We start from the raw sequence: 13,525 nt of genomic DNA, 5'->3' as shown, positions 1-13,525 counted from the left end.
GGCGAAGCCGGACGGCGAGGGAGCGCGATGGGGGAGGCGCTGCTGTTCTTCCTCTTCAATTTCAGGATATGGGAGAAATAATGGGGGAGAGATAGTTCACGATGGCAGCAAGGGAGTATTTTGGACCCCAAGAGTTGGGCTTTGTTGGAATTAATTAGTTGGGCCACCTTATTTGTTTTAGTTGGGCCATTCCATTAATAAAGTGACTTGGGCCAAGATTTAATAAAAGAAAGAGAGGGGAGAATGGACCTTATTTATTTAAGTTGGGGCCTTTTGAGAGGAGAATGGGCCGAAAATAAATTAGGAAGAATGGGTTGTTCCCAATTAAAAAGGTTTTGGGCCACGAGATTTTATTGGAATGGGCTACTTAATTTAATTAGTGAATTTGGGAGATTATTTTGTGGAGGGAAATTAATTTAAGAAATTGAGCTTGGAGCTTAATTAAATTAGTTTCCGGATAATTTATTCCAAGGAAGGAAGATATTATAATTTGGGAAGCGAGGGTCGACCGGCGTTGCCCCGCGACGCCATGGGCGGCCTTAAGAGATCTTAAGAAGCCTTAAGAAAAATCCGAAGAAGAAGGAAATTAAGGAGGGATTTTAAGAATCCATATTTATTGAGAAAATAGAATTTCTCCAAAAGAAGTAAAGAAAATAATTAAGTGCTGCAGAACAGTGAAGCCAAGTTAGGATTTAAAGAGAAAACCTATAAGCCGAGACTAAGAGATAGATGCTATCCTGTAGGATGCATGCATTCTTTTTCAGAGAAATAGTTCAAGTGCTAATTAGCGTGTTACGCTATTTATTTTCAAGGGAGAAAATATTCAAGGGCAAGTGAGGCCTAACGAAGAATTTAATTGAAGATAAGCATACGAGGTGGGCTTTCGTAACTAAGTATTTTACGAGCTTTCTATTTAAGATATGATTGTGGGCTTTCTTTTAATAACCAGCAATATAGTGTGGATATAAAGCAAATGTTTTGAAGTTATGAAATACATTTTTCTCAAAAATGGAGATGTGATCATTTCTTTTAAAGTTGTTGTCATGCCATGAAATATTTGTTTTCAAGACCTGTCTGTGAGGACTATATGCCGAGAGTTTGGCGATGCCAAAAACTTGGTAACAAACTTGGTTTCCAATAGGACCACAAATCCTATTTGGAGTTACGTGCGCGAGGGCTGTGAGCCATTTTCCAATAGGACCGCAAATCCTATTTGGAGTTACGTGCGCGAGTGCTGTAAACCATCCTTTTCCAATAGGACCGCAAATCCTATTCGGAGTTACGTGCGCGAGGGCTGTGAGCCATTTTCCAATAGGACCGCAAATCCTATTCGGAGTTACGTGCGCGAGGGCTGTGAGCCATTTTCCAATAGGACCGCAAATCCTATTCGGAGTTACGTGCGCGAGGGCTGTGAGCCATTTTCCAATAGGACCGCAAATCCTATTCGGAGTTACGTGCGCGAGCGCTGTGAGCCATCCTAGAGAGAGGCTGGCCGGCGAGGGTGCTTGTGAAGGCGGCCACCTTCACGGCCCACTGGATTCTCAGACATGGAGGAATACATCAAGAACTTAGATTGAAATCGGACTTTTAAGATCACAAAAGAATTTAGTATGCTCGGGCCTTTTAAGAAAACCCCCGTGTGATACTGTTGATGGATGACAACTTATATTGTATGTTTTGTTTTTGGCAAGTGCCCACTGAGTACTCCTGTACTCAGCCCTGCATGTATTTATAAATGTGCAGATTAAGCAATAGGGTGGAGGCGTGCTGATCAGAGTCGATGCTACTTAAGTAAATAAGTGTGGATCTCTCGACGCTTCGTGTCTTCATACGCGAAGTCGTTTTCTGGACTTTTTCCGCTGCAGTTTGTTAAGAGAGTATAGTGAACTCTCATCATCGAAACTCTGATTCATTTTGATGAAATGCCATTGTTATTCAAATCCTTGTAATCGAATACTTGGATCTTATCTATCATATATTGTTTGACTTTTCAATGTGCAAGTTCTATCTTCATTTCTTCCATATTTCTTTAAATCCCTTTATTAGTTGCGATTTATCCGCTTTTGCTATCCTTGGCAAAGTGCGGTCGTGACAGAGTGGTATCAGAGCCTCAGTTCTTTTCTGCTCTGAGATCCAAATACTCCTTTCAGTCATGGTCTAGACTTGTTCGCTAGACTAAACCAAGTAGCCGACGAGATCAGCACTCCAGCCCGACGTGTTCGACATAATTTTGAGAAAACAGTTTCTTGGGGTGTCTTGAGGACCAAGTGAAAACTTTTTGAAAAAAAAAAAATTCAGTGACAAGAGTAATGTTTTTGCGAAATCTTTTCATAACTCGAACTGTAGGACTCGAACGAATTCTTACTACCGCTTCCCTGAGCGATGATTATAAACAATACTACATACGTTAGTAAGAAAGGACGTGATGTGCGGCGACAAGACATAACACCTAAGAAGGACCAACGCCCGATGCAGGAAGCATGAGAGGGCAGAGGTCGAGGAAGAGAGAATGAGGAACAGTGCTATAAGGGAATAGCACACGGTAGATCCTCGCCCAACCGAACTGCATTACCATGCTTGGGAGATCGTTAATCCTACCGCGTCACACGAATCTTGTAGAACGACGGTCTAAGAAAATTGGACTTAGCTTACGATGAATTTTAGATCACTTCTTGTAGTGGCTTTAGTAGACGACTTTCCCTACTTAGACGTTCGCGACTCGATCCTTAAGCTTTAGATCACAAGTTGACCGCAACTCGGACTACGATGATGGTTTTGATGGAAGCCCTGGGCTGACCTCCCTAAAAAAAAACTCTGATGGTGAATTATGGAGAAGTGAAAGTTATACCAAAAGAAATGCACTAGAATACGAATTCGTTCGGATTAGTCTTTATGCCTCATAGTGAATCGTGCTTTGGTTAGCACGTAAGACCCGAACCGTGATGTGGAAAACAACTAAGTGCTTTTGGTGATGTGTTGCAGTATGAAATCTTATGACGCGTACTTGGGAATACGATGTGGGAAATCCTTGTAAAAGTCCTCCTGAGGCAATTTTGTTTGATATAATGATATACTAACCTTCAGTAGCTATGAAAATCGTGTGCCTCGATAAAGTTGTTGTGTTCTAGTTTCTAGTTTGTTGATAAGTTTGTCCGTTCCGCACCGGCATAGTGCTTAATGGTAAAACCGTGCTTAATGTATTAGTATGCTACCCGGAAGAGTTGCAAGACCCATAGGCCGAGGCCACGAAATGATACTAGCGTTCGAGAGAGGGAGTCCTGAATGGTGGCGCGATGTGACACCACCGCCACCGCCCCAACCACAAGATCGTCGGATCGAGGAACTTTTCCTAAAGCAGTGTCCGCCGGTATTCAATGGTTTGGGAGACCCGAAAGAAGCTGAGACTTGGGTCAAGGCACTAGAACGCCTATTTGACTTCCTACGTTTCCCGGACAAAGACCGACTGAGATGTGCATCATTCCAGCTGATTGAATCTGCGGATTTGTGGTGGGAAGCGAGAAAGAAAACAATAACTCTAGGACAATTGGAGTGGACTACTTGGGAACAATTCAAGACTGAGTTTTATAATAAGTATGTTCCCCTGAACTATCGAAGGGAAAAGGAAGTGGAATTCTGTAACTTGAGACAAGGACCGATGTCCGTGACAGACTACGATCGGTTGCTCTGCGATATGTCCAAATATGCACCGGAGCAGGTGGATACTGATGAGAAAATGGCTAGGAAATTTCGTGCCGGTCTGAGGCACGAAATTCGAATGGCGTTGGTTCGCCACGGGAGGTTGACATACCCTGAATCTCTATGAGAAGCACTATATGTTGAATCTACTTTAGCAAAGGAGGACCCGCACCGGTCACCACTACCGCATTCCGCCAAGTCCAGGCTCAAGCACCTAGGAACAAGAAACAGTTGAATGGACAACTGACTCAACTCGGGCCCAAGAAAGCTCGGCTAAAACAGAACAAGCCACGAGGGTTCGGGAGGCAAACGACCCCCAAAACAGTCAGGAAATATCAACAAGAACCCCCCGTTTGCCCAGAGTGCAATAGAACGCACTATGGGATATGCAAGGCGGGAACAGGAGCTTGCTTTGCATGTGGGCAGAGCGGACATTTTAAGAAACATTGTCCGACAAAACCCCTAGAAATCGGGACGAGGTCACACCCTACAATTCAGTCAGAACTGCGGACACCACACACACAACTTGGAGCAAATCCACAAGTGCCACCGCCAAATTATCAGCAGCCGCAAGGTCTCCTGTCACAGGCTCGAGAGTATGTCCTAACGCAGGAACGGCTAGAGGGGAACCAAGGAAACCTAGCAGGTATGGACGTTCCCTCGACTTACCAATTATCATACTGTTGGATACAAGTTTTTATGCCCATCTCATAACCGCATTTTGAGTAGACACTTTAGATATCCACCGATCAAGCTGAACATAGGATAAAGGTGTCCTCACCATAGTAGGCCTTATAAATAGTACGAAAATTTGCTTGAACATAGAATTCACCGAGAAAGACTCCAAGTTAAGGGTTCACAATTTCAAAACGTTGCCATAATACTAGAAATGGACTGGCTGGCGGAAGACCACGCCACTGACGAAAATCTATAATCTCGATGCTTTAAGTCGTTAAATGATTAGAGAAAGACAAATGGGAACTTGAAAATGGTAGACATCGCCGTAAATTCCAGATATGCCACCGATAATACCACGGTACAGACAAGTGGAATCCAAGATAAGACCTAGAACCCGGATCCGCCTCGATAACAAGAGCACCTTACAAAATACCAGTTGCACTTAAAGGTCTAATGAATCATGATTTTAACCGGCGCTTGAAAAAGAACCTATTCTAGCTTTGTGTGACAGATTTGTCTATCTGAAGGACGCAAGAAAACACTAAGGACAATAGAGGACTACGCTAGAAACGTTAAGAGCCGAGTAGCTCTATGCTAAGATTAGCAAGTTTTGAGTTCAGGCTTAACGAAGCAAATTTCCTCGAACACATGGTAGCAACGGAAAGGAATCCGAGTGGAACCACAGTAACAGACCACTGTAGGAGGCTATCAAAGGATCCTCTGAAATTGCGATGACAATGACTCAAAAGCTCGAGAAAAGGGTCGAGATTTCACGACTCCCTGAGCAAAGTGAGCTTGCAACTACTAGAAGAGAAGATAACTATGGTGCTAGCACTAGTTACCGCAAAACTCGAAATAGCTACATCGTCGGCACCGACGCACTGAAGGGGTTGGCCTGGCCATGGCTAGACGCGGAAGGGGCAGAGAGATCAATTATGCATCATGGCAGCTCAGGCCGCATAAGCTGAAATACCCAACGCATGATCTAGAAGGGGCTGGCATAATCTACATACGAAAGGATTTAGGCATACGATAGATTGAATGTCTAAAGTTAGCAAAAGACTGCGACTGTAGCGTAAATCACTATCCGAGCAAGGCTAACGTAGTGGCCGATACGCTGAACCACGAAACTCAAACATGGTTAGCAGCCTTAAAAGGGAAGAGGAATACTGCAAGAACTTGATAGATTGAGCCTAGAGGTAGAGCGAGCGCCCGAGAAGGTGGGAGAGAGAATTTCCACTTGGGTAGAAGTGCCAACCTCAGGATCAAGATCGTAAATGCACGAAAACAGAGTATGACAGTAGAAGGTTATACCTGAAAGTAAAAGCGAACGACCGAAGGAGTCACCACAAGGAACTGTGGGAAGATCTCACATTCGAATGTAGGTCGTGTGTGGCAGAACAGTAAGAGCTCAAAGATGAGATCACAGGAAAAGCCACGACACCAAGTCATCATGGGAGTACCAAGATGTGTTAGAATCGGGAGAAGAAATCCCGGGGGCAAAGGATTAAGAAAGATATAACAATGGTTGTACGAGGATAACACAAGCTGGGTGACAGTCGATCGCCTCACTGTGCATACTAACTTTGTGACAATCAGACAAGTTAGTTGAGTTATACACATCTTCGTAAAATACCAGTAATTTTCACATTAGACCAAAACGACAGATCTACGACTAGATTTTAGAAGAATCTACATGATTGGTTTCAAGGATTTATTACCACCGATAAGGTGATGAAGTGTCAAAGCGGGTGTAGGAAACGCTCGAAGACACGATCGAGAGCCAAGGTGCTCTGTATAGAAGGACAATTGGGAACAAGTTTTTACCAGAGATGAAGTCCGTTCATAACGACAACTACTAGGCAAATAGTGAAATAGTATCGTACGAAGCCTCACACAGAGAGGAGCTTAGACCGCCCTCTATAGAACGAGGTCAGTGAGAGAAAAGTATTGGACCCAGATTTCTATTACGGAGGTGATAGAAATTTCTCAAGAATCCTAGATGGAAGAAAGGGGCTAGGACGGATGGAAGTCCCGCAGTGATGTCAGACTCATAGTTTAACAAGGAAAAGCAAGGTTAATTGAAGACTGTCTCCCTCAAAGAGATAATTGGATTCGAAGTCAAGGGAAACTTCGACCGCAATATATAGGGTCTAGTGAGATGCTCGAGAGGAGATAGTCATAAATATGGACAAGGAATTGCAAGGGAAGTCGAAACATTTCAAAGAATACAATAATTGAGAAGTAAGTGTTATTTTGGATGAAGGTGTTAGAGAAACACCATGGAGGAAATAAGGGGCAATACGGAGGAGGAATATCTTGAAGCATGCAAGTAGAGCAGCACAAATTTCGGGACGAAATTTTTGTTAAGGTGGGTAGAATGTAACACCCCGAGTTTTCGTGCACGAATTTTTAGAGTATAAAAAAAATTTGGACGAAGAGATATTTGGAATCAAAGTGCAAATAAATTTACTTCAAGGATAAAAGTAAATGAAATACTCTTATTAGAAAATTTTGGAACATATATGAGAGTAGTAAAATACAAAACAAGCTACACAATTGGATGAATGAAGCTACAAGTAAGGTTCCTATTCAAGCATAGGAGACCCTTCCAAGGAGGGGAATGAAGTAGTAGCTAATCCTACTCTATTGGAATTGTAGTAGCAAAAACTTAGATAAAAGTTAAGGTTGCTTTGGTCAAAGGAGCTACAATAGGAGATCTTCTACCCCTCCTCAATCTTCTCTCCATCTTTCTCGAAAATATGGCCCCATGTAGCTCCAAGGAGCAGCCACCTCACCTACAAAAAAATTACACCAAAAAGGGTGTCAAATTTTTAACACATAAGAAAGGAAAGAGGAGAGACAAGCTCAATTAAGATAGTAGGAGTAATAGGCAGCCAAGAGGCTGCGGTTTTCAGCTGTGAGAACAGCCATAGTTGACCACTCTCAACTTACACCAAATGGGAATCAAGACCAACTGCCACCAAGTAAGAGGAGCCAAACACAAGCCAAAAATTGATACAAAGAATTTCCCCTATCGAGACTCAAGGGAAAGTCAAGGAAAGACTTCCTCCCCTCAAGAATTTCACCAAAATAGTATAAACAACATGACTATGAAGCTTAGAAAGAGAGCTGAGCTTATAACCAAAATTAGGAGCTCAATGCCCAAGATTCTGCCACAAGAGGCCAAGGCATTTTGCCTATAAATACCACCGCCTCCCTCCCCACTCCACACTCAGTTTTCCTGCCAAATTCTCGCAAGGCAAGGGAGTGCGACGGAGTGAAGGGCGACGGAGTGAGGAGCGACGGCAGTCAAGGGGCAGCCAAGGACCGAAGGGAATCACCGAGCAAGGTAATCCCCTCGACAACACCCTCTTTTGCATCATATAGAATGGTCGGATAGCACAAGAACATAGAACTCCTCATAAGGATCCCTACAACAAGTATGAAAATAGAACAGTAGCAAATCCACCAAGTATTCCCCAGTGAACATATGCAGAACCAAAGCTACAGTGAGCCAATGCTCCCAAATGCATATGTAAAGTCATAACACATAGCCAAGAATCCCAATACCACAAAGCTACTGCCCAACTTCCCCTCAAAGCACAAAAATCACAAGAACAAGGATTTGAGATAACAAAGCAATACCAAGCTGATGCATAACTCGATAATTGACGAGTAAATGGGGGAAAGGGGGAAGGGACTTAGCTTCTGGACTGAGAGGCCGCCGGGCGGCAGCGCGCGAGACGGAGGTGGTGCGGAGCGAGGAGGACTCCCCGCTAGACTCCAGCGACCGCGAAGCTCCGGAAACTTCCGTGGAGAAATTTCAGGCCGCGGCTGAGGAAGAGGGAGGGAGGCGACGCCTCCTCTCCACTGCTGACTCGCCGAGAGAGAGAGCACTCGTTGGAGGACGTTCAACGGAGGGAGCGGGCGTGAGCGGCGGAGAGCCGTGAGAGAGAAGGGAGACGCCGCTGCTCCTCCATCTCTAATTTTAGGGATTTCATTTGGAAATTGGAAACTTGGGAGATTTCCGGAACGAAGAGAAAAGGAGAGAGGATGGGCGAATTAGAGAGGGACTACGCCGGTAGATCTCCGGCGAAGCCGGACGGCGAGGGAGCGCGATGGGGGAGGCGCTGCTGTTCTTCCTCTTCAATTTCAGGATATGGGAGAAATAATGGGGGAGAGATAGTTCACGATGGCAGCAAGGGAGTATTTTGGACCCCAAGAGTTGGGCTTTGTTGGAATTAATTAGTTGGGCCACCTTATTTGTTTTAGTTGGGCCATTCCATTAATAAAGTGACTTGGGCCAAGATTTAATAAAAGAAAGAGAGGGGAGAATGGACCTTATTTATTTAAGTTGGGGCCTTTTGAGAGGAGAATGGGCCGAAAATAAATTAGGAAGAATGGGTTGTTCCCAATTAAAAAGGTTTTGGGCCACGAGATTTTATTGGAATGGGCTACTTAATTTAATTAGTGAATTTGGGAGATTATTTTGTGGAGGGAAATTAATTTAAGAAATTGAGCTTGGAGCTTAATTAAATTAGTTTCCGGATAATTTATTCCAAGGAAGGAAGATATTATAATTTGGGAAGCGAGGGTCGACCGGCGTTGCCCCGCGACGCCATGGGCGGCCTTAAGAGATCTTAAGAAGCCTTAAGAAAAATCCGAAGAAGAAGGAAATTAAGGAGGGATTTTAAGAATCCATATTTATTGAGAAAATAGAATTTCTCCAAAAGAAGTAAAGAAAATAATTAAGTGCTGCAGAACAGTGAAGCCAAGTTAGGATTTAAAGAGAAAACCTATAAGCCGAGACTAAGAGATAGATGCTATCCTGTAGGATGCATGCATTCTTTTTCAGAGAAATAGTTCAAGTGCTAATTAGCGTGTTACGCTATTTATTTTCAAGGGAGAAAATATTCAAGGGCAAGTGAGGCCTAACGAAGAATTTAATTGAAGATAAGCATACGAGGTGGGCTTTCGTAACTAAGTATTTTACGAGCTTTCTATTTAAGATATGATTGTGGGCTTTCTTTTAATAACCAGCAATATAGTGTGGATATAAAGCAAATGTTTTGAAGTTATGAAATACATTTTTCTCAAAAATGGAGATGTGATCATTTCTTTTAAAGTTGTTGTCATGCCATGAAATATTTGTTTTCAAGACCTGTCTGTGAGGACTATATGCCGAGAGTTTGGCGATGCCAAAAACTTGGTAACAAACTTGGTTTCCAATAGGACCACAAATCCTATTTGGAGTTACGTGCGCGAGGGCTGTGAGCCATTTTCCAATAGGACCGCAAATCCTATTTGGAGTTACGTGCGCGAGTGCTGTAAACCATCCTTTTCCAATAGGACCGCAAATCCTATTCGGAGTTACGTGCGCGAGGGCTGTGAGCCATTTTCCAATAGGACCGCAAATCCTATTCGGAGTTACGTGCGCGAGGGCTGTGAGCCATTTTCCAATAGGACCGCAAATCCTATTCGGAGTTACGTGCGCGAGGGCTGTGAGCCATTTTCCAATAGGACCGCAAATCCTATTCGGAGTTACGTGCGCGAGCGCTGTGAGCCATCCTAGAGAGAGGCTGGCCGGCGAGGGTGCTTGTGAAGGCGGCCACCTTCACGGCCCACTGGATTCTCAGACATGGAGGAATACATCAAGAACTTAGATTGAAATCGGACTTTTAAGATCACAAAAGAATTTAGTATGCTCGGGCCTTTTAAGAAAACCCCCGTGTGATACTGTTGATGGATGACAACTTATATTGTATGTTTTGTTTTTGGCAAGTGCCCACTGAGTACTCCTGTACTCAGCCCTGCATGTATTTATAAATGTGCAGATTAAGCAATAGGGTGGAGGCGTGCTGATCAGAGTCGATGCTACTTAAGTAAATAAGTGTGGATCTCTCGACGCTTCGTGTCTTCATAGGCGAAGTCGTTTTCTGGACTTTTTCCGCTGCAGTTTGTTAAGAGAGTATAGTGAACTCTCATCATCGAAACTCTGATTCATTTTGATGAAATGCCATTGTTATTCAAATCCTTGTAATCGAATACTTGGATCTTATCTATCATATATTGTTTGACTTTTCAATGTGCAAGTTCTATCTTCATTTCTTCCATATTTCTTTAAATCCCTTTATTAGTTGCGATTTATCCGCTTTTGCTATCCTTGGCAAAGTGAGGTCGTGACAGAGTGGTATCAGAGCCTCAGTTCTTTTCTGCTCTGAGATCCAAATACTCCTTTCAGTCATGGTCTAGACTTGTTCGCTAGACTAAACCAAGTAGCCGATGAGATCAGCACTCCAGCCCGACGTGTTCGACATAATTTTGAGAAAACAGTTTCTTGGGGTGTCTTGAGGACCAAGTGAAAACTTTTTGAAAAAAAAAAAATTCAGTGACAAGAGTAATGTTTTTGCGAAATCTTTTCATAACTCGAACTGTAGGACTCGAACGAATTCTTACTACCGCTTCCCTGAGCGATGATTATAAGCAATACTAGATACGTTAGTAAGAAAGGACGTGATGTGCGGCGACAAGACATAACACCTAAGAAGGACCAACGCCCGATGCAGGAAGCATGAGAGGGCAGAGGTCGAGGAAGAGAGAATGAGGAACAGTGCTATAAGGGAATAGCACACGGTAGATCCTCGCCCAACCGAACTGCATTACCATGCTTGGGAGATCGTTAATCCTACCGCGTCACACGAATCTTGTAGAACGACGGTCTAAGAAAATTGGACTTAGCTTACGATGAATTTTAGATCACTTCTTGTAGTGGCTTTAGTAGACGACTTTCCCTACTTAGACGTTCGCGACTCGATCCTTAAGCTTTAGATCACAAGTTGACCGCAACTCGGACTACGATGATGGTTTTGATGGAAGCCCTGGGCTGACCTCCCTAAAAAAAAAAACTCTGATGGTGAATTATGGAGAAGTGAAAGTTATACCTAAAGAAATGCACTAGAATACGAATTCGTTCGGATTAGTCTTTATGCCTCATAGTGAATCGTGCTTTGGTTAGCACGTAAGACCCGAACCGTGATGTGGAAAACAACTAAGTGCTTTTGGTGATGTGTTGCAGTATGAAATCTTATGACGCGTACTTGGGAATACGATGTGGGAAATCCTTGTAAGAGTCCTCCTGAGGCAATTTTGTTTGATATAATGATATACTAACCTTCAGTAGCTATGAAAATCGTGTGCCTCGATAAAGTTGTTGTGTTCTAGTTTCTAGTTTGTTGATAAGTTTGTCCGTTCCGCACCGGCATAGTGGTTAATGGTAAAACCGTGCTTAATGTATTAGTATGCTACCCGGAAGAGTTGCAAGACCCATAGGCCGAGGCCACGAAATGATACTAGCGTTCGAGAGAGGGAGTCCTGAATGGTGGCGCGATGTGACACCACCGCCACCGCCCCAACCACAAGATCGTCGGATCGAGGAACTTTTCCTAAAGCAGTGTCCGCCGGTATTCAATGGTTTGGGAGACCCGAAAGAAGCTGAGACTTGGGTCAAGGCACTAGAACGCCTATTTGGCTTCCTACGTTTCCCGGACAAAGACCGACTGAGATGTGCATCATTCCAGCTGATTGAATCTGCGGATTTGTGGTGGGAAGCGAGAAAGAAAACAATAACTCTAGGACAATTGGAGTGGACTACTTGGGAACAATTCAAGACTGAGTTTTATAATAAGTATGTTCCCCTGAACTATCGAAGGGAAAAGGAAGTGGAATTCTGTAACTTGAGACAAGGACCGATGTCCGTGACAGACTACGATCGGTTGCTCTGCGATATGTCCAAATATGCACCGGAGCAGGTGGATACTGATGAGAAAATGGCTAGGAAATTTCGTGCCGGTCTGAGGCACGAAATTCGAATGGCGTTGGTTCGCCACGGGAGGTTGACATACCCTGAATCTCTATGAGAAGCACTATATGTTGAATCTACTTTAGCAAAGGAGGACCCGCACCGGTCACCACTACCGCATTCCGCCAAGTCCAGGCTCAAGCACCTAGGAACAAGAAACAGTTGAATGGACAACTGACTCAACTCGGGCCCAAGAAAGCTCGGCTAAAACAGAACAAGCCACGAGGGTTCGGGAGGCAAACGACCCCCAAAACAGTCAGGAAATATCAACAAGAACCCCCCGTTTGCCCAGAGTGCAATAGAACGCACTATGGGATATGCAAGGCGGGAACAGGAGCTTGCTTTGCATGTGGGCAGAGCGGACATTTTAAGAAACATTGTCCGACAAAACCCCTAGAAATCGGGACGAGGTCACACCCGACAATTCAGTCAGAACTGCGGACACCACACACACAACTTGGAGCAAATCCACAAGTGCCACCGCCAAATTATCAGCAGCCGCAAGGTCTCCTGTCACAGGCTCGAGAGTATGTCCTAACGCAGGAACGGCTAGAGGGGAACCAAGGAAACCTAGCAGGTATGGACGTTCCCTCGACTTACCAATTATCATACTGTTGGATACAAGTTTTTATGCCCATCTCATAACCGCATTTTGAGTAGACACTTTAGATATCCACCGATCAAGCTGAACATAGGATAAAGGTGTCCTCACCATAGTAGGCCTTATAAATAGTACGAAAATTTGCTTGAACATAGAATTCACCGAGAAAGACTCCAAGTTAAGGGTTCACAATTTCAAAACGTTGCCATAATACTAGAAATGGACTGGCTGGCGGAAGACCACGCCACTGACGAAAATCTATAATCTCGATGCTTTAAGTCGTTAAATGATTAGAGAAAGACAAATGGGAACTTGAAAATGGTAGACATCGCCGTAAATTCCAGATATGCCACCGATAATACCACGGTACAGACAAGTGGAATCCAAGATAAGACCTAGAACCCGGATCCGCCTCGATAACAAGAGCACCTTACAAAATACCAGTTGCACTTAAAGGTCTAATGAATCATGATTTTAACCGGCGCTTGAAAAAGAACCTATTCTAGCTTTGTGTGACAGATTTGTCTATCTGAAGGACGCAAGAAAACACTAAGGACAATAGAGGACTACGCTAGAAACGTTAAGAGCCGAGTAGCTCTATGCTAAGATTAGCAAGTTTTGAGTTCAGGCTTAACGAAGCAAATTTCCTCGAACACATGGTAGCAACGGAAAGGAATCCGAGTGGAACC

General features: G+C 43.9%; 2 protein-coding genes across 2 annotated transcripts; both read left to right on the top strand.

The window, feature by feature from the left end:
* The first annotated feature begins 3,250 nt into the window (after window positions 1–3,250).
* Window positions 3,251–3,823, top strand: LOC121745907. Its single transcript, XM_042139850.1, has one exon. The coding sequence runs from the start codon at window positions 3,251–3,253 to the stop codon at window positions 3,821–3,823; it is 573 nt and encodes a 190-aa protein (XP_041995784.1).
* A 7,897-nt stretch (window positions 3,824–11,720) lies between these two features.
* Window positions 11,721–12,293, top strand: LOC121745906. The gene has a single exon (XM_042139849.1). It carries the CDS (start codon window positions 11,721–11,723, stop codon window positions 12,291–12,293), a length of 573 nt encoding a protein of 190 aa, XP_041995783.1.
* Window positions 12,294–13,525: the final 1,232 nt, after the last annotated feature.

This window comes from Salvia splendens, chromosome 8 (genome assembly GCF_004379255.2).
Source record: "Salvia splendens isolate huo1 chromosome 8, SspV2, whole genome shotgun sequence".
Taxonomy (NCBI): domain Eukaryota; kingdom Viridiplantae; phylum Streptophyta; class Magnoliopsida; order Lamiales; family Lamiaceae; genus Salvia; species Salvia splendens.
This window is presented reverse-complemented; position numbering and strand designations above follow the sequence as displayed.